We start from the raw sequence: 20264 nt of genomic DNA, 5'->3' as shown, positions 1-20264 counted from the left end.
CTCCTGCTGGGAGGGGGACGAGGGGCCGCCAGGCAGACTCACGTCACACACAGAATGGGACAGGGCCGTGGCCCAGGGCCAGAGGTCATGGTTGTGACAGCTGGGGAGGGGGCGGAGGGGCCCTGCCTGGGGTCAGCTGGAGCATCCTAGCCTGGGGCCCGCAAGGTCCAGGCAGGTGGACATGACGGGGGGGCTGCTCAGGACCTCTCTGGCAGTGGTCCAGGATCTAGTCGGTGGGGGGCATGCCGTGTCCTCCGTCCTGCAGTCCCACCAGGTGGGCTGGGGGGGTGAGGGAGCAGCCACATCAGGCAAGACTTCCGGGAGAGGCTGGCTTCCTGTCACAGGTCCCTGGCAGACCTGCCATCTGGTGTGACCTAGAGGCCCCTAGCTCTTGGGGCATCCCTGTGTTTCCGCTGCTGTCCCATCGCCCAGGCTCACAGGACACAGAACTGCAAAGCCCAGGGCCCGGGAAAGTGTGGCTGTGTGTGTCCCCCAGCCCCGAGTGTTGCTGCCTCTCACTGTCTGCGGGACACCCAGGGACTCCCCAGGCACCCAGAGCAGGGGACGCCCTGGGACACCACCGCCTTGCCCTTGGTGGCTGTGCTGTGAGACTTCCGCTTTCTCTTTGGCAGGAAGGAGTCCCCGTGGACCTTGAGGGTGAGTCACCACCCACTGGGAACTGCTGGGCCTGGCTGTCCCCCACGCCCTCCTCCAGCTGGTTGCTGTGAAGAGGTGAGCCCTGCTTCACCCGTGCTGGGCTGTGGGAGGAGACAGCCAGGATGTGGGGAGCCATGCACTCGGAGGACCCACAGTGGGGTGACCACGAGGGAAGCCAGGCCATGACCTCTGGGGGGGCTCCTGGCTGCTGCGGGATTTGGGGGTTGATGGCTACCAAAGTAACCAGAGGGGGGCGGAAGTTTGCTTCCAACCAAACCCAGAACGGATGGTGAAATTCTGGCTATGAGGCCACCATTACAGCAATGAGGGGCGCAGACCCATATCCCCCCACCAAATAAGGGCCGAGGTGACCCCTGTTTTGGCGTTCGTGTCAAGGAGAGTTTAAAAAGCCCCTTCCGGGCCCAATGCAGTGGCGTAGCGGCTAAAGTCCTCACCTTGCACACGCCCCAGGATCCCATATGGGTGCCGGTTCTAATCCCGGCAGCTCCACTTCCCATCCAGCTCCCTGCTTGTGGCCTGGGAAAGCAGTCGAGGACGGCCCAAAGCCTTGGGACCCTGCACCTGCGTGGGAGACCCAGAAGAAGTTCCTGGCTCCTGGCTTCGGATCGGAGCAGCACTGGCCATTGTGGTCACTTGGGGAGTGAATCATCTTCCTCTCTGTCTCTCCTCCTCTCTATATATCTGACTTGGTAAAAAACAAATAAATCTTAAAAAAAAAAAAAAAAAAAAAAAAAAAAACAAGCCCCTTCCCTGTCTCTTCCACGCTCTTCTTCCGCTGCAGCCCACACCTTCACGTCTGTCCGCTGCGCGGGAAGGGAAGCCCGTGACCGCGGCTCCCTGAAGTAAAGGCCAACTAAATTCTTTTCATACATTCAGCTGAGTTACTCTTTCCCTGGTGGTTGGCGAATCTAACAGGGGTGAACCGGCACACAGCGGGTGTGTGTGCCCTTCCCGCCTTGTGAATAAATACATCTTGAAAAGATTACCAAAAAGCAGGTGCTGCCACTGGGAGTACCCAGCACTGGGAGCTAGCGAGGCGGGCACCACAGAGCAGGTCCTCCCGGGGGGCGCGTCCAAGCTGTGTGGACTTGACCCCTCGTCCCAAGCACAGGCAGCACAGGGGAACGTGGTGGCTTCCAGGAGTGAGGCCATGTGTGCCTTGGTGCAGAGCAGGTGGCCGCCCTAGGGTTGTAAGTCTAGGTTTTTGTTAGGTTCTCGCCTTTTAATTAAAACGCATTTTATTTTATTTTAAAGATTCTATTTTTATTGGAAAGTCAGATGTGCAGAGAGGGGGAGAGACAGAGATGTTTCATCTGCTGATTCACTCCCCAAGAGACTGCGATGACTGGAGCTATGCTGATGCAAAGCCGGGAGCCAGGAGCTTCTCCAGGGTCTCCCACGGGTGCAGGGTTCTCAGGCTTTGGGCCAGCTTCATCTGCTTTCCCAGGCCACAGGCAGGGAGCTGGATGGGAAGCGGGGCTGCCGGGATTAGAACAGGCGCCCATATGGGATCCAGGCATGTGCAAGGTGAGGACTTTAGCCGCTAGGCCACCGTGCCAGGCCCTTAAAAAGCATTTTAAGCGCAGGCCCCCATAGGGCATAAGCAATGGGCTGGTCCATTCAGAAGGTAGAGGGAGAGAGATTGCCATCTGGCGTCCTGAGGGACGGAGCGGGGATACAGAGAACCCAACAGTACCAGCTGCACCCCAGCTGCCCAAGGCGGCGCCAGCCCCCTGCACAGGCAGTGACCGGTCCCCGTGCAGGTCCTGGCCCAGTCCTGCCCGTGGTGGGGCCGACAGCCAGGCGGGCCCAGCCTCGAACCGGAGCTGGGGGTGGCTCTGCCTGGACGCGGCCCTGGATCGGCCTGGCAGCATCGGTTGGACACGGCCCGGGCTCGGCCCGGACACGCCCCGGCGCGGGGGGGCCGCCGGCCAATCGGCGCCCTCTGCGGCTCGCCGCGCGCTCTTGGTAGGCTGGCGCGGCCGTCCGTCAGGTGCGCGGCTCCGCGGCCGGGCAGGCCTGGCCAATCAGCGTCCGCTTCGGGCGCCTGCCCTCTCGCGGTAGGCTCCCGCGCCTGTCCGTCAGGTGGGCCGGGGGCGGCGGCCGGGCTGGCGCCGAGTTCCGGACGCGCGGCGACCGCGGGGTGAGTGTGGCGGGGCCGGGGCGCGGGTCACCGGGGCGGCGCGGGGCCGGCGGGAGGCCGCGGGGCCGGGGCGGCCGCGGGGCACCCGGGAGGCCGCGCTGCCCGCCGGCCGGGAAGGGGCCGGCCCCGGGGGTGTCTCCGCCGCGCCGAGCCGGAAGCGCCAAGTCGGAGCGGGGCGGGCGCAGGAAAGTTCGCGAACTCCCGGGCGCCCGCGGGGCGGCGGGGGCACCCGAGGCGGAGCCCGGGGCCGGCCGGGCCGCAGGGGACGTGTGTCCGGCTGGCCCCGGCTCGGGTCCAGCGGTCCTGCAGCCCCGCTGCTGGGGGTGGTGAGGGAGCCCCAGGCCCAGAGCGCGCATTTGGGGTCGGCCGAGGGCAGAGTGGGGCCCGGTGGCTGCGTCCTCCCCTCGTTCGGTGCCCGGATCCCACATGGGCGCCGGTTCTAATCCCGGCTGCTCCACTTCCCGTCCAGCTCCCTGCCTGCTCGTGGCATGGCTGGAAAGTGGAGCAGCCGGGATCTAAACCATCGGGGGCTGCGGCTGCGGCTTAGTCCGTCATGCCGTGGTACTGGCCCTCCAGCCATTCTGTCTCACAGTTGGCTTTCCTGGCTGTGTGCTTGCCTAGCCCGTGAGCCCAGGCGTGCCCTCCCAGCTGGACTTGAGCTGGATTGTGTGATCAGCGTCCATGCCCGCCACGGCTGCGTGCAGGTGGGCTCGTGAGTGGGCGCCCAAGGGCTGCTTCCTGCAGGGGCTCAGGATGGGCTCAGCCGCAGGAACTCTGGTGGGAACGCAGGCTTCGATGGGGACGTGGGTATGAGGGCTTCTGGTGGTGGCCTGCCTGGGCCGCCCGGGGGCTAGGTGGGGCATCTGGCCTTGTCCTTGCCCCTGCCCTTGGCTGCTTTCCGCTCCACTCAGGCTGCTGCTTCCCCAGCGACGTTGGTGGACTGCCTGTGCCCTCTGCATGGCTCCCAGCTCCTAGCCACAGCGGGGCTTCCTCACCCCGACTCCTCTGGGGCCTGTCTTCTGTGTTTGCTGCTCGTTTTTTAGAAATTTATTTTTATTGCAAAGGCAGATTTGCAGAGGGAAGGAGAGAGATTACATCCACTGGTTCACTCACCAAGTAGCCGCGATGGCTGGAGCTGAGCCGATCCGAAGCCAGGAGCCAGGAGCTGCTTCCAGGTCTCCCACGCAGGTGCAGGAGCCAAGGCCTGGGCCGTCCTCGACTGCCTTCCCAGGCCACAGGCAGGGGGTGGATGGGAAGCAGGGCTGCGGGACAGGTCTGCCCGTTTGGGATGGTGCTGTTTGCAGGTGGTGGATCAGCCTGTGAAAGTGCTCCGCTGACCCCGCCGTGGCCATTTTCTGTGTGTATGGACTGCTGTGCGGGACGTAGCAGTCGTCCCCGGGGCAGGGTGCTGGCGTGCTTGGTTCCAGGGTTTGTTTTTTTTTTAAGGTTGATTTATTTTTATTACAAAGTCAGATATACAGAGAGTAGGAGAGACAGAGAGGAAGATCTTCCGTCCGATGATTCACTCCCCAAGTGAGCCTCAACGGGCCGGTGCTGTGCCGATCCGAAGCCGGGAACAAGGAACCTCTTCTGGGTCTCCCACGTGGATGCAGGGTCCCAAGGCTTTGGGCCGTCCTCGATTGCTTTCCCAGGCCACAAGCAGGGAGCTGGATGGGAAGTGGAGTAGCTGGGATTAGAACCGGGGCGTTCAAGGTGAGGACTTTAGCTGCTAGGCCACGCCTCCAGCCCTCCAGGGGTGTTTTTACTTGAAAGATGCAGAGAGCCAGATATTGGGCCTTGGTTCCCTGGTTCACTCCCCACTGTCTGCACCAGCCAGGGCTGCGCCAGGCCGGAGCCGGAGCTTCCTCCTGATCGCCCAGGCACGTGCAGCAGCCCAGCAACTTGGACCAGCCTCTGCTGCTTTTGCAGCTGGCCGTTGGACACGAAGTGGAGCAGCTGGGATTGAGCTGATGCCCACATAGGGTGCTGGCCCCACAGGTGGCTCTCACCTATGAAGCGAGTGTGTCCCACCTGGGACAGGTGTAGGGCGTGATCGCGGAGCAGAGAGCTGCCCAAGGCAGTGTTCCACCTCAGCCCTGCCGCGTGGCCAGCTCTAACACAGATACACACACACACACGCACACGGCACAGCCCTGCTGCGTGGTGGTGTTTCTCTTTTTCTCAAGGACAGGGAGGCCCGTCTTAGGTGTCAGCGCCTGTGGGGTGGCTGGGCAGGTCGGAGTCAGGTGTCCAAGCCCTCGCTGCAGCCGCGTGCTACCGGCCTACTCCTGCGGCTTGGCGTCAGGCTCTGCTGACAGCGGACAGGAACCAAGCTGAGTTTAACTGTGGCCCTTGCTCGCTGTGACACCTGGCAGTGTGACCGGCCCCCTGTAGCGTCGGGTCAGCTGGGAGCCCTCCAGGACAGCCCTGCCTCTGGACGGCCGCTGCTGCCGTCCTGGCCTTGAGCACGCTTGCTGGCGGTTACTTTCTGGGGTACCAGGTGAAGCTGCCAGAGGCCAGTGGACGCCAGGAGTGAGGGACTGGGTGTCGGGCTGGGCCTGGACACCCTCCAGTGCCCTTTAAATGTCTTCAGGATTGGCGCACTGGACATCACTCCATGGGAAGCTGACCGAAGGTTCCAGGATCAGCTTTGCTTGGGAAGCCCCGGCTGGCTGTGCAGGGTGGGCACCAAGGGGCGGCTGGCATGGCGTTGGAAGTGGTGCTGGCAGGGTTGGCAGGCGAGCCATGCGAGGAAGGGCCTCAGGTGTGTCCGGGCTGCCCAACTCTCTCCATCCTGACTGCCAGAGAGGGTGGCCCCAGGGCTGCAGGGGCCTGGAGGGGACCCTGTTCTGGCCTTGGCCCTGGCAGGAGATCAGGGTCTGCCCCTTCGCTGGCCCTCCCAAGCCGTGAGGAGACGTGTGCCCAAGCCTGTGGCACTTCCTGGGCTCTGCCCTGGTGGGAGGCCTCGGGAACCCAGCCCATCCCGCTGGACCCTCCTTGAGGGCGGCAAGGCCCCTCCCTGGTCACATGCCTGCTCCTGGTGTCCTGGCTGGGCCCCTGTGGTGAAGGCAGCCCCGGCCTTCAAGCTGCACGGGCGTGCTGGGCCCAGGGCTCCTGTGGGACACAGACAGGTGCCAAAGGCCAGCCCTTGTCTTCTGCCCGAGTTCTGTCCTGGCTCTCGGTCTGCTGTCTGCAGTTCAGGGGAGTCGCCTGGTCCTGGCGTGCCCGGTGTGCCTGGCAGGCCTGATCTGACTCTACTTCAGCCAGAGCTTGGGGTGCTCTATGGCTGCGCGTGCTGAGGCCGGGGAAGCGGGCAGAGGGTGGGTGTTCTTCCCTCCCCCAACCCTGCCCCCTTGTCTGCTGGTCCCCCACAGGGAGGAACATTGGAATAATTGATCTCTCTCTAATTCCAACTTTCCCCTCCCGAAAAGCAGAAGGGCTGGACACTAGCAGGTACAGGCTGATGCCCTCAGAGGGTGCTCGGCAGGTGGCATGTGAGGGCAACTGCTTTCTGCAGCACGGGCTTCGAGGTCACTCACTAGTCCGGAACAAGCTTCCAGGGGTCGTGAGGAGGGCAGGCGGGGGACGCTGACCCCAGCTGTTAGCCGGAAGGTGGCCTGTGCCCAAGCCGGGGCATGTGCTGGCAGACCAGGTGTGTGGGTGCCCGGGGTGGCCCCAGCTGGTCTCTGAGACCCCGAGCGCTCCTGGACTCAGCGTGTCGCGTGCCTGTCTCTCTCGGTGCCTGCTGCTGCAGGACCCGCTGCAATGCCTTCCCACGAGGGGCCCCAGAGGCGCCATGACACGTGCTGTGTTCTTCCTCAGGGCTTCCTGGTGCACGGGGGTCCCAGCTCCCATGGCTGCAGCCAGTGTGACGCCCCCCGACTCTCTGGAAGTGCTGCAGCCGGGCTTCTCCACGAGCCTCCTGGGCACGAAGTTGGAGGCCAAGTACCTGTGCTCGGCCTGCGGGAACGTGCTGCGCCGGCCCTTCCAGGCCCAGTGCGGCCACCGCTACTGCTCCTTCTGCCTCAGCGGCATCCTCAGGTGCGGTGGGCACAGGCGCCGGGTGAGGCAGTGCGCAGCGTGCCCTGAGCACCCGCGCCGTCTGGGGCCCTGTGGGTGTGGGCTGAGCGTGCTGGTTCCCCGGGCGGGTCTCACCGGGGCTGCTTCTGTCCCCACCAGCTCTGGGCCCCAGAACTGTGCCGCCTGTGTCCGTGAAGGCATCTATGAGGAAGGCATTTCTGTCTTAGAAAGCGCTTCAGTAAGTCGGATCACTGCCCGACGGGGATGGAGCCAAGCGGGCAGGCCGGCCAGCCGAGCCCTCCCTGCAGGGCCGCCGGGACGGGGTGCGTAGGGGGCTGCATGCTGCAGGCTGGGCAAGGCCTCACCTGAGGGCTGTGGGCTCCTCAGGCTTTTCCAGATAACGCTGCCCGCAGAGAAGTGGAGAGCCTGCCGGCCATCTGTCCCAACGACGGGTGCACCTGGAAGGGCACCCTGAAGGAATACGAGGTGAGGGTGGGCCTCCCTCGCGGCCTGTGGTCTGGGGTGGGGCCTGACTCCTTTGCCCCAGGGACCAGGTCTTGGCCCTGGATGAGGCAGGTGGTGGTGAGGGCCTCGTGCCCAGGGGAACCCTCCCTGCCCTGGGCACAGGCTGGCCTGGCCATGTGTGACGTCGGGGTTTGGGTCCTGTCTCGTGTCCTTGGGGTCTCATGCGTCAGGTTCTGCTGGCCTCATAGGACCTGTGGCCCCACAAGGGCTTCTGGGGCAGAGATGGCTCAGCACCTGATGCCTGTGGCCTTTGTCAGGGCTGGGGACTCCACTGTGTCCCCCTGTACCTTTAGGCACCTGGCAACAGGGCCTGGGTGCCAAGGCTGTGCTAGAGCCCGTGTGGAGGGTCCACCCCTCTGACAGTCAGCTGCGTGGTGCGGGGGTTCGCAGCAGGTAGCACTGGTCGTGAGCCCAGAGCGTAGGTGGTCACGTGCCCATTGGCACTGCTGCAAAGCTCTGTGGTCCCACCTGGCCACTGACATGCTGAGCTGTGCAGGGCCGGCCCTGGGGGATTGCCCCGCCCCACTCCGGGGGTCATGTTCCTGGAGCAGATGGGCTGTGGAGGCATTGCTAGGGGCGCCCCAGGGCTGCTCCAAGGCTGCTGTGTGCCGCAAGGGCTTGCTGCAGCCACCTGGGGGGTGGGCTGGCCCTGAGTGGTAGGCCGTTACCTGTCCTCCAGGCCAGGCTGCCTGGCTCTCGGGCGCTGGGTTTTTGACTTCTGCCATGGGCAGTATTGGCTGGTCTGGAGTGAGCAGGGCCAGGGTCGGGTGGGGGTCAGGGTAGCATCCTCTCTCCCTCCTCCCTGGTGACACCAGCCTGCGCTCGGGGCACTGTTCCATAGGGAGTGCCCTGAGGCCCAGGCCTCCCACGCGCGGGCCCATGGCAGCGTCACCCACGCCGTACTGCTGATTGCTGTCTGTGGAGGGCGCACGCTGGGCTCAGGGTCTGTCCTAGGAGGCTGGGGTGCAGTGGCCCTGCCTGTTGAGGGGATCCTGGGGCCTTGGAGGGTCAGGAGGGTGGGAGGAGTGTCCCTAGCTCTGCCTGCAGCTCCCTGGTGTTGGGGTGGTGGCTGTGGCTTCACTGAGGGCCTGGGCCAGTGGGCACCGGCTGTGGCCCTGCATGGCCCTGCAGGCATGCTGTTTGGAAAGTCCCTGGCTGTGCCCGGGAGAGTGGAAAGCCCCTACCAGGAGGGGCAGCGTGGGGGAGGTGGCTGCCTGGGAGCTGGCTGTCAGCCCGGAGCCAGGGCCCCAGGCGGAGGGGGCCTGCACCAGGCGTGCCCCCGCGCCAGGCGTGCCAGGGGGACCCTTCCCGAGGACACGGCCTCACTTCCCTGGGCACAGGGGGCCTGCTGCCCCCACCCCCGCTCCAGGCGTGCCAGGAGGACCCTTCCCGAGGACACGGCCTCACTGCCCTGACAGTCTGAGCTCTGGGGAAGTGGGGAGTGACATGGCCCTGTGAGAACTTGGCCAGCAGCCCCTGTGGGCAGGCAAGGGCTGGCAACCCACGTGCCTGGAGTGTCTTGGGGGCTGCTGCGGGGCGCCATCCAGGAGACCTGGGACCCCAAGTGAGAGGCGGGGGCTTTCTAAGGAAAGGCGGAGTAGGAGACAGGGCTCACTGTGGGCTGTTTGACTCCCCAGTGGCTGCCACAACCGGGTGAGGCTGGGCCGCACAGGAGCCAGGGCTTTCCTCCACATGCCCAGGCCATGGTTCGCTGCTACTCCAGGAGCGTGTGAGGGTGGGGGGGTGAGAACAGCTAGCGCTGGGCTGCGGGCGGAGTCTGAGACCACAGCCTGACCCGCTGGGCTGCTGGGCTGAGCGGCTGGGGAGTGCCCACAGCGACCCAGCTCCCACCGCTGGTGTCAGGGGTGCGGCTTTGTGCCATCCTGCTGTGCGGGGGCCAGACAGCCCCCACGGCTGTGCGCGCACAACCTCTGCCCTGTGTGGGCCGGGTTACTCACCCCTCAGACTGCCCTCGGGGTCTGCTGGAGCGTGGGGCCGTGAGACACCGTGGCTTCAGAGAGTGGGCAGCCACATGGGCCACGCAGAGTCCGGCCAACACCTTAATCCTAGGGTGCTGGCGGTGCTGACCGCGGACAAGGTACCGGCTTCTAGAAATACCCCACCCCACAGGCCAAGCCCCGGACCCTCGTGGGGTGGGGCTGCCCGGCTGTCCTCAAGGCCGCTCCTGCTCTGGGCCTCCGCTCCCCTGCTTGCGTGAGCTGTGGGTTCCCAGCTATGCCTGGCGTGGTGTGCCCTGGGGTGTCTCAGAGCTGGGCATGCAGGGCGGGGGGGAAGTGGGGATGCCAGGCGAGGCTTCAGTGGGGCAGTTTCATGGGAGAGGATGAAGTTCTGGATACGGGGGTGTCGGCTGTCCTGGGGTGCAGGGGTGAATTCTCAGGGTCTCTTACCCGGAGTCTGGAAGCTTGGGGCACAGGGAGCCAACGTTCTGGCCTGCAGTACAGACCGCCTGTGGTGCCGGCATCCCAGAGGGGTGCTGGTTCAGGGCCCGGCCGCCCCGGTATCAGCTCCTGCTGATGACCCTGGGAAGCAGCCGTGGGCCGGCGGAGCTCCTGGGCCCTGCCTGCCACGGCCACTCGGGAGGTGAACCGGCAGACACAAGGTCTCTTCCCCTGCCCAGCTCTGCCTTGCAAACAAATCTTTGCTTTTTAAATGTTTTTGTGTATAAGTTTTGCTGCCTTTTTTTTTTTTTTTTTTTGAGATGTACTTGTTTGGGCCAGTCCGAAGCCAGGAGCCCATCCAGGTCTGCCTTCCCAGGCCACGGGAAGTGGGGCAGCCGGACTCAAGGCGGCGCCCGTGTGGGGTGCAGTGTCGCAGGCGGGCCTTACTCCGTGCAGCACAGCACCAGCCCTGGTGAAGGTGTCCTTTCTGGAGAAAGCAGAAAGCTGAGACAGTAGAGAGAGAGCTGCCGCTCTATGGCTCCTGGTAAGGGCTCTGGAAAGAGACTCGAGGCCACGGGGCCCTCCCACCCACGTGGGAAGCCCGCTGCAGCTGCTGGCGCAGGGATCTCTTCCCTCTGTCCTCGCACGGTCCTTCAAATGAGTAGAAACCTGTCAAAACTTGGGGTGGCCGTCGTGCCAGCAGGCTGAGTTGCATCTGAGGAAGCCACATCCCGTCCACTTCACGCTTTTGTTTGTCCTGCTGAAGCGCCCAGGAGGCAGTGGGCGATGGCGCGGCCCCCAGAGAGGCTTCAGTGGGCTCCGAGCCTTGGCCTGGCTTGCCCTGCACATTGAGGGTGCCTGGGCCGTGAACCAGCAGGTGGGACGGTCTGTTATCCTGCCTTTCGAGTGAGTAAGGGCAGGTGAGAAGCCAGCCACAGCCCTCGAACTGCCTGGCCCTGGGCTGCGGTCCTGCCATCAGCACAGCCCGCTGAGTCCCGCAGGGCCCTGCTGGGGCCAGGGCTGGCCTGTGTGCCCACGCTGCCTCCCGCACCCCCTCCTCAGGCGACCCCGGGGTGCAGCCCCCCTGCGCGGGCATAGAGAGGCATCCGGTGGCTCTGAGCCCTGCCCGGTGGGCCCCTCTGACGCCTCCCGTGTTAGCAGAGCTGCCACGAGGGACAATGCCTGTTCCAGCTGACCGAGTGCCCTGCCTGCAAAGGCCTGATCCGCCGCTGCGAGAAGGAGCGCCACGCCCAGCACGAGTGCCCCGAGCGGAGCCTGAGCTGCCGGCACTGCCAGGCCCCCTGTGGCCGGGCGGACACAGAGGTGCGTGAGGTGGGCGGGAGGCCAGGAGTGGGCCTGGCTGTAGCCTGAGCTCCCTCTAGGTCCCTTGGGTGGCTTTCCCATGGCATCAGCAGGGAGCTGGATCAGAGGTGTCCACATGCAATGCCATGGTCGCGGCCACTGCTTGACCCCCTGTGGTGCCGAGTGCACAAGCTAGTGTGTGTCATTCTTACGTCTGAAATTTAATATTGGAACAAGTGGTTTCTAAAAAAGATTTAACGTAGGCCGGGTGCGGTAACCTGCTGGCTAAAGTCCTCGCCTTGAATGCGCCGGCATCCCATATGGGTGCCAGTTCTAATCCCGGCAGCTCCACTTCCCATCCAGCTCCCTGCTTGTGGCCTGGGAAAGCAGTCGAGGACGGCCCAAAGCCTTGGGACCCTGCACCCACGTGGGAGACCTGGAAGAGGCTCCTGGCTCCTGGCTTCGGATCGGCTCAGCTCTGGCCATTGTAGCCACTTGAAGAGTGAACCAGTAGATGGAACATTTTTCTCTGTAAATCTGACTTTCCAATAAAAATAAGTGAGTGTTTAAAAAGACTTAATATATTTTAAGGGCAGATTTATGGAGAGAGGGGAGGAGAGTGATGTTCCATCCACTGATTCACTCCCCAAGTAGTCACAACAGCTGAGACTGAGCCGATTCAAAGTCAGGAGCTCCGTCCGAGTCTCCTGCACAGATGCAGGGTCCCAGGTTCTTGGGCCATCCTTCACTGCTTTCCCAAGCCTTCAGTATGGAGCTGGGTGGCAGGTGGAGCAGCCGGGACTTGAACTGCTGCCCGTGTGGGGCACCCCGGACTGGGGACTGAGGTCAGGGTGCTCGTGGTCCTCCGGGAGGACTGGGTTGAGCCCCTGTTGTGACTCTGGGTTGAGTTTCTGGCCTGGGGTGGCTCTGGCCCAGCTCAGCTGTGGCTGCGGGCAGGAGGGGAGAGCCAGCCTGCCGTGTGCCTCCTGGCACTGTCTCTGGGCTCTGACAGGGCCGCTAGGCTTCAGTAGTCCCCACTGCTCTGTGTCCTCTTGCCCATGTGCCCGTCCTGGGTGTGGGTGCAGCATGGTGGCACTGTGTGCCCTTGGCTTTCTGCACCCTGCTCAGGGTCTCAGCCCGCCCTCTCACAGTCTTGGACTGGGTTCTGTTTCCTGGAAGCCGCAGGGGAGCTGGGGCGGCGGACACACAGTGGGCTCACCCTGTGCCTGTGGTGCTGGCAGCACACATGAGCACCCGCTTGAGCCTGGCTGCCCCACTTCCCTGCCGGCCTCTCCTCTGTGTCTGAGGAGGTAGCAGAAGGTGGTCCAGGAGCTCGGAGCCCTGCCTGCCCTGCTAGGGGACACCTGGAGGGAGGCCCACGTCCCAGCCATGGCGGCCACTGGAGCGTGAACCAGGAGGTGGAGGCGCTCTGTGTCTCCTTAGACCCAACCTGTGCTGCCTCTCCAGGCGCTGGCAGGGAGCAGCGGGGTGCTCACTGGCATCCGCCTGGGATGCAGGCGTCTTCCCCTGAGGTGTCAGGGTGCTGGGTTGTTCAGTGTGACCCCCAGTCTGACCCCTGACCCTGAGAGGTGGCGCTGTGGTCAGCACTGGGGTGCCTCCCTTCTGGTGGGAGCCCTGGTGGGGCTCCTGGCCGTCAAGGCCATCTGGGGGATGAACTGGGGGCCCGGGGGCTGTTCCTCACTCTGCCTAAGGGAACCCGTGAGAAGGGACTGTCCCTGAGGCGGGCTCGCCAAGGGCCAGCTGCCCACTGCAGGTGGGTGGGGGTGTCCCAGGAGCGCTGCGTCCTGCCTCATGCCATGCTGCTTGTCTGACAGGCACACCATGCCATCTGTCCCAAGTTCCCCCTGACCTGTGAGGGCTGCGGCAAGAAGAAGATCCCCCGCGAGAAGGTGCGCTGTCTGGGCGTCTCAGCAGACTCGGGGCCCCTCGTCCTAGCAGTGGGGCAGGCGTCCGCATGGCTCTGCCTGGGCCCCGGGCGGGCTCCGGAGGGGTCAGTCCCATGGGGCCCCTGCCTGAGGTGGTACATGGCTTTGCAGGGCGGCGTGGGCAGGGCGTGGCTGGCTCTCACGTCAGTGCTGCTTCCAGTTACAGGAGCACGTCAAGACATGTGGCAAATGCCGGGTCCCCTGCAGGTTCCACGCCATCGGCTGTCCTGAGGTGGTGAGCACAGGGCCAGGGGTGGGGTCCAGTGTGCTGGCCTGGGCGCGTCTGCCTTTGCCTAGTTCTCCTCCCTGGCTGCCCCCTCCAAGCTCCCATAGCACCCACCCTCCTCAGCCATCAGGTCTCTAAGACCCCTCGCTCTTGCCGCCGCATCTCTGAGAATGCCCGCACGTGGGCACAGCATCAGGTTGCTGGTGACACCTGTCAGCTGGCGCACCCTCACTCTGGGGCCGGGGCAGGGCCTCTGGCAGCTTCCAGTAAGGGGTTCACAGCTCCACCTTTCAGGGTGCCCAGGCCGAGGGCCTCCCATAGGCCCCACTTTAACATAGAACTGGGGTTGGTGCCTCTGTGTGAGTTTGGGGCCCCACTTGACACTCTGGGGTCCTGGCAGGTGCTGGGCTCTGCTCCTGGGGGTGTCTGGCAGCACGGCTGTTTGGGGGTGTGCTTTGCTTTTTAACTTAAAATCCTGAAAGAGGATCGTTACCAGGTTTGTGTTCTGCATGCGAGTTTGGAAAAGGCTCATTCCCAGCATCAGCTCTTGGTGGGGCTCTTGGCGTCTGCTGCCACCCTGTGCCCCGAGGCGGCCATGCCCTTGGCGCCTGTTGCCACCCTGTGCCCCGAGGCGGCCGTGCCCTTGGTGCCGTCCTGGTGTATGGCTTTGAAGTATTGACAGTCCTGTCTGCTGGCTCATTGCCCAGGTGCCCGCTGCTGCTGGGGCGAGCTGCCAGCCAGGGCTCCCACGTGAGTGGCAAGGCCCTGATGCGGGAGTGTCGCCTGCCACCCGCTGCCCAGCATGTCCCTCGCGGGAGCCCACAGAGGCGTCCAGCGTGCGACAGAACCGGCGTCACTAGGCCACGTGCAGGCTTGTTCTCCTTTCTATTGGAAATACTTTCAAAATATGTATTTTATTTATTTGAAAGGCAGAAAGCTGCTGGTTCATTCCCCAAGTGGCTGCAGGGAGCCAGGCATGGCTGTCCTCGGGTGGGTTCCCGGGCCATGAGCAGGGAGCTGGAGCCGAGGTGGAGCAGCCGGGACTCGAACTGGCGTCCATGTGGGCTGTGGCACTTGCAGGCAAAGGTACTCCTGTTGAGCCACCACGCCAGCCCCTCTTTTTCATTTTTGTTTATTTATTTTTGCCATTTCTTTTTATTTTATTTTTAATTTTGAAGGATGTTTGCCCATGTGGGTCTCTACTTCCTCGTCTTTTTTTTTTTTTAAAGGTTTATTTTTATTGCAAAGTCGAATATATAAACAGAGGAGGAGAGACAGAGAGGAAGATCTTCCGTCCGATGATTCACTCCCCAAGTGAGCCGCAACGGGCCGATGCGCGCCGATCCAAAGCCAGGAGCCAAGAGCTTCCACAGGTCTCTCACGTGGGTGCAGGGTCCCAAGGCCCTGGGCCATCCTCGACTGCTTTCCCAAGCCACACACAGGGAGCTGGATGGGAAGTGGAGCTGCCGGGATTAGAACTGGCACCCATATGGGATCCTGGGGTGTTCAAGGGGAGGACGTTAGCCGCTAGGCCATTGTGCCGGGCCCCTTCCTCTGTTTTTAACAAAGTGCGTCTCAAGTGATAGGGCGACAGCATTGCTGCAGCCAAGGACGACGGATGTGTCAGTGCGGCCGGTGCCCTGAGCCCTCGAGTGCCTATGGGCCAGGGCAGGTGCGGCCAGTGCCCTGAGCCCTCCGTGTGTTCCAGGTGGAGCTGGAGAAGCAGCAGGAGCACGAGGCCCAGCGGCTGCGGGAGCACCTGGCCCTGCTGCTGGCCTCGGTGCTGGACGCCAAGCCCCTGCTGCGGGACTGCTGCCCGGCAGAGCCGGAGCTCCTGCAGAGGTGCCAGGCGCTCGAGAGCAAGACGGCCACCTTCGAGAACATCGTCTGTGTCCTCAACCGGGAGGTGGAGAGGGTGGCCATGACCGCCGAGGCCTGTGGCCGACAACACCAGCTGGACCAGGACAGGATTGAAGCCCTGAGTAATAAGGTACGTTCCTGCTGCGGGGGCCGCCCCATGCTCGGAGCTGGCCGGCTGCAGCCCACGACCCCTTCCCTCCTGCGTCTGCTCCAAGGCCCTGGCTTGGGGAGGTCACAGCGACCAGTGGGGAGAGGGGACGGGCCAGGTGCAGGCCAAGCGAGGGTGTCCTGGTGTCCGCCCCAGGCCGGGCCGTGCGTCCGTGACGGTTGGGGCTTACAGGTGCAGCAGCTGGAGCGGAGCCTGGGCCTCAAGGATCTGGCCCTGGCCGACCTGCAGCAGAAGGTCCTGGAGATGGAGGCGTCGACCCACGACGGGGTCCTCATCTGGAAGATCTCGGACTTTGCCAGGAAACGCCAGGAGGCCGTGGCTGGCCGCACACCGGCCATCTTCTCCCCAGGTGCTGCGTCCTGAGCCCCCAGGTCACCGCAGCCTTTGTGGGGTGGTCCCGGGCACTGGAGGGATGTCTGAGCTCCTGTCCTCGCGGGTGGGAGTCGGTGTCGCCTGTCTGCTCCCAGGGCAGCACTAGTTGTTGGCACACAGCCCTTCCCTGGAGACGAGGCTGGGCATGGACAGAGGGTCCCGGGTGGGCGTGGGAGGAGGGGCATGGTCAGGGCAAGCAAGACTGCTGGTGCTGTGTCTCAGCCACAGGAGCCACAGGGCTGCCCTCGCGCTCCCACCGTCAGCCCAGGGGCCCTTGACAGCCATCCAGGGAGGCCGTGAGCTTCATCCCCCGTGCTTGTCCACGGGCCAGGCAGCAGGACAGCGTTTGTGTGACTGGGGGAAAGCTGGCACTCAGCGCCCAGGGTGTGGGTGGCGGGCCCTGGGGAGTCCTAAGCCAGAGGCTTCTTCCCTGTCGTTCCTGGGCTCGCCCTGGTGGGTTGGGCAGGGGACACCCACACTGGACCTCACTGGCTCTGCTGGGATGCTGCGCGTGTCTGGGTTCAGCCTGCAGGGCTTGGGCTGAGCCGGGCAGGTGCCCCCAGCTCCCAGCCGTCCAAAGCAGTGCTGTTTGTGCTCAGGGCACGGGTCGCCTCATTAGCAGCCGGGTCACAGGGTGTGAGGACTGCTGTGGCCAGCCCCTAGCGCAGGGCGGTGCGTGCCTGCCCGCAGGGCCACTGGGGCCAGTGCCGCGCCTGCCGCTCACCGTGCCCTGTGCTGCCCCAGCCTTCTACACCAGCAGGTACGGCTACAAGATGTGTCTGCGCATCTACCTGAATGGTGATGGGACCGGACGGGGCACACACCTCTCTCTGTTCTTCGTGGTGATGCGGGGCCCCCACGATGCCCTCCTGCGGTGGCCCTTCAACCAGAAGGTGGGTGCTGACCTAGCTGCCGATACCTGGCTCAGGGCCACAGGCCCCCAAAGTGTCAGAGGGGAGCCCTTTTGGTGGAGTTTACGTCCCAGTTGACTCGGCCTGGGCTGGAGTGGAGCCAGCACTGGGGGGGAGCAGGGTGGGAACTGCACAGGCACCCTGGGGGCTCGTCCTGTGAGCCGCTCAGGGTCCCCGGGGATGGCCAGCACCCGAGGCCTCCTCCAGCGACGGCCGCAGCCCAGGCTGGAACCGGCCTCAGCCGCCGGCTGCTGTTTAAGCTGATGAAGTGGAGTTGGAGTGCAGGCAGGGAGAGCTTGTCTTTGGTTTACTCCCCAGATGGCCGGGGAGCTGCTTCCGCGTCCCCCACACGGGCGCTGAGGCTCACGGACCATCCTCCACTGCTTCCCCAGGCCATGAGCAGGGAGCAGGTGTGATGTGCAGCCACAGCCTGAGCCAGTGCCCATGTGGGCTCCCAGTGCTGCCAGCTTGGCCCGCAGCCCTGTAGGAAGGCCAGCTCTCTGTATTGAGTCCAGCTTCCTGTCCTGGCCAGGCAGTGGTGACCTCCATGGGAGAACCGCACGAGGGCTCCTGGCCTCTGCCTGGCCCTGCCCAGCTGTTCAGGCCATTTGGGGAGTGAGCCAGTGACTAAGATCTCTCCCTGTCCCTCCCTCTCTGACTCTGCCATTCAAATTAAAAATGAGCAAATGAATCTTGAACAAAAAGTTTTGAAACATTTATGTGAGGGCCTGTGTTGTGGCTAGCACGTAAAGCTGTCCCCTGCTGTGCCGGCATCCCGCAGGGCAGAGTGCGTCCAGCTCTCCCTCAGTGGAGACGGTGGTGGAGAGGGGAGCAGGGGCGTTCCAGGCTCAGTTCAGGCCCAGGTGTCCACGACAGCCGGGAGCTCCAGGCACGCTCCGACGTGACTGCCACGGCCCAGATGCTTGGGTCTCGTATGCTGCCCCTTGGTGCCTCAGAGGGAGCAGCAGGAGCAGCAGGTGGCCCTGTGCTGACCACGCACGCTTGCTGCAACAGGCTGCCATGCTGGGGTCAGAGCGGAGGTGGGTGTTTCCATTTTGGGAAGAGAGCAGCGGGAACAATGTGCGCTGACCCCGAGAGCCTGGGCCTGTGCCGGGCGTGTGCTGACCCGTCCTGGGCCTGTGCCGGGCGTGTGCTGACCCGTCCTGGGCCTGTGCCGGGCGTGTGCTGACCCGTCCTGGGCCTGTGCCGGGCCTGTGCTGACCCGTCCTGGGCCTGTGCCGGGCGTGCGCTGACCCCGAGAGCCTTGGCCTGTGCCGGGCGTGTGCTGACCCGTCCTGGGCCTGTGCCGGGCGTGTGCTGACCCGTCCTGGGCGTGTGCCAGGCGTGTGCTGACCCGTCCTGGGCCTGTGCCGGGCGTGTGCTGACCCGTCCTGGTCTTGTGCCGGGCGTGTGCTGACCCGTCCTGGTCCTGTGCCGGGCCTGTGCTGACCCGTCCTGGGCCTGTGCTGACCCGTCCTGGGCCTGTGCCGGGCGTGTGCTGACCCGTCCTGGGCCTGTGCCGGGCCTGTGCTGACCTGTCCTGGGTCTGTGCCGGGCGTGTGCTTACCCGTCCCGCCCTCTGCAGGTGACCCTGATGCTGCTTGACCACAACAACCGGGAGCACGTGATCGATGCCTTCCGGCCGGACGTGACGTCCTCCTCCTTCCAGAGGCCTGTCAGCGACATGAACATTGCCAGCGGCTGCCCGCTCTTCTGCCCCGTCTCCAAGATGGAGGCCAAGAACTCGTATGTGCGTGATGACGCCATCTTCATCAAGGCCATTGTGGACCTGACGGGCCTCTAGGTGCCTCTCGCGGGAGGCCAGGCAGCGGGGCGGGCACGTGGCAGCACCGCGAGGAGCCGCCTGAGGGCGCGCAGGGCCGGGCGGCCAGGGAGGGCCTCAGCCCAGGGCCACACACGATGTCCCTCAGTGGCCGATGCGGTGGGACTAGCTGAGGGTGTCCCAGCACCCAGGAAGACGCCCAGAGGAGAGCAAGGCTTCCGGACAGCAGGAAGGAGGGGTGCTGTGTGCCCCGAGGCACAGGCCCCAGAGCCGAGAAGCCGGGAGCCGCCCCTGGGGAGCAGGCGCTCGGAGCCTGGGCCTGCATCCGGGGGAGCCTGTCCGCAGGGCCTAGCAGGCGGGCAGGTTGTGGGCTGTCAGTAAACCGTGAACGTCTGAGCCTTCTTCCTCCAGCCCTCCTGGTTTCCTTCCTAAGTGCTCAGATCAGCTGGGGCTGTGCCATGAAGCCAGGAGCCTGGCCACAGTCTTGGTCCCGTGGAGTGGGGAGACAGGAAGCCGAGCTGGGGCTCGCACCCTGAACAACAGGTGCCAGGCTGCCCTGAGAGCTCTGCAGGCGTCTGTGTCTTGAGTGGGGACTGCACGGTGGCACACGTTGGCCTCGATGGCTGCAGGAGAGGCTGGCCGTGGACCCCAGCATCAGCGCCGTGTGCTGAGTGAGGGGCATGGCCCGTGTGTGGCCTCTGCGTCCTGGCCTTGGTGGGCTTTGCTGGTGGGGGCTGCTCGGGACGGACGGTGCCAGGGATACCCCAGGCAGCTTTGTGGGGGCCCGTCTGGCAGGGAGGGGCGTGGGTGGGCAGTGCCCGTCCCCAGGTGTGCCTGTGCAGGCCGCAGGCATCCTGGCTGCTCGCCTGCCCCGTCTTGTGTTTGGCCTTGCCGTGTGGGATGTCCTCAGGCCCTTCAGCAGTGCAGCTTCTCAGAAGCGCTGAGGCACTGGGCTAACGCCACCGGAGCATCAGCATCCCATGTGGGCACCAGTTCAATTCCTGGCTACTCCACTTCCCACCCAGCTCCTGCTGTGGCCCGGGTCCTTGGCCCAGCTATGCTGCTGTGTGATCATGTGAGGAGTGGACCAGCAGATGGAAGATCGCTTGTAACTAACCACATCACAGTAGGCCCAGGGCTGTAGCTTAATGGCTTGATCTAACAGGATCGCATACAGGCACTGGTTCATATGCTGGCCACCCCTCTTCCCATCCAGCTCCCTGTTTGTGGCCTGGGAAAGCAGTGGAAGACGGCCCAAAGCCTTGGGACCCTGAGCCTGCGTGGGAGACCCAATCAAAGCTCCTGGCTTCAAATCAGTTCAGCTCCGGCTGTTGTGGCCACTTGGGGAGTGACTCGGCGGACAGAAGATCTCTGTAAATCTGCCTTTCCAATAAAAGTAAATCTAAAAACAAAAGAATCACAGTGGGCATTTTTTTTTAAAGATTTATCTATTTTATTACAAAGTCAGATATACAGAGAGGAGGAGAGACAGAGGAAGATCTTCTGTCCGGTGATTCACTCCCCAAGTGAGCACAACAGCCAGTGCGCGCCGATCCGAAACTGGGAACCAGGAACCTCTTCCCCAGGTCTCCCATGCAGGTGCAGGGTCCCAAGGCTTTGGGCCGTCCTCGACTGCTTTCCCAGGCCACAAGCAGGGAGCTGGATGGGAAGTGGAGCTGCCGGGATTAGAACCGGCGACCATATGGGATCCCGAGGCATTCAAGGCGAGGACTTTAGCCGCTAGGCCACGCCGCCGGGCCCTACAGTGGGCATTTATATGTTCATATGCCTGCTGGGCTGCTGTGCCAGCCTGCTTATAGACTGAAAGGCCAGTGCCCTGAGCGGCCAGTGCGGGGCCAGAGCCCAGCCCACCCCCAGAAGTGGCTGGGACCCCACTGCAGTCAGCGCGAAGTGACAGGCCAGCACACAC

At 64.0% G+C, this 20264-nt stretch overlaps 1 protein-coding gene across 4 annotated transcripts; it reads left to right on the top strand.

Moving 5' to 3' along the window:
* The first annotated feature begins 2704 nt into the window (after positions 1–2704).
* TRAF2 (TNF receptor associated factor 2) lies at positions 2705–18396 on the top strand. 4 transcript variants are annotated; one of them, XM_058672641.1, is made up of 11 exons: positions 2705–2821; positions 6644–6862; positions 7001–7079; positions 7229–7327; positions 10957–11088; positions 12903–12977; positions 13174–13248; positions 14948–15229; positions 15440–15617; positions 16385–16533; positions 18137–18396. In XM_058672641.1, the coding sequence occupies exons 2-11, from the start codon at positions 6675–6677 to the stop codon at positions 18353–18355; spliced, it is 1476 nt and encodes a 491-aa protein (XP_058528624.1). In that variant the 5' UTR covers positions 2705–2821; positions 6644–6674; the 3' UTR covers positions 18356–18396. The 4 variants fall into 4 exon arrangements, with proteins under 4 accessions (XP_058528624.1, XP_058528622.1, XP_058528623.1 ...); XM_058672639.1 differs by having other exon boundaries at positions 10927–11088; XM_058672640.1 differs by having other exon boundaries at positions 10924–11088; positions 13180–13248.
* Positions 18397–20264: the final 1868 nt, after the last annotated feature.

Source organism: Ochotona princeps, chromosome 14 (assembly GCF_030435755.1).
Source record: "Ochotona princeps isolate mOchPri1 chromosome 14, mOchPri1.hap1, whole genome shotgun sequence".
Lineage (NCBI taxonomy): Eukaryota > Metazoa > Chordata > Mammalia > Lagomorpha > Ochotonidae > Ochotona > Ochotona princeps.
This window is presented reverse-complemented; position numbering and strand designations above follow the sequence as displayed.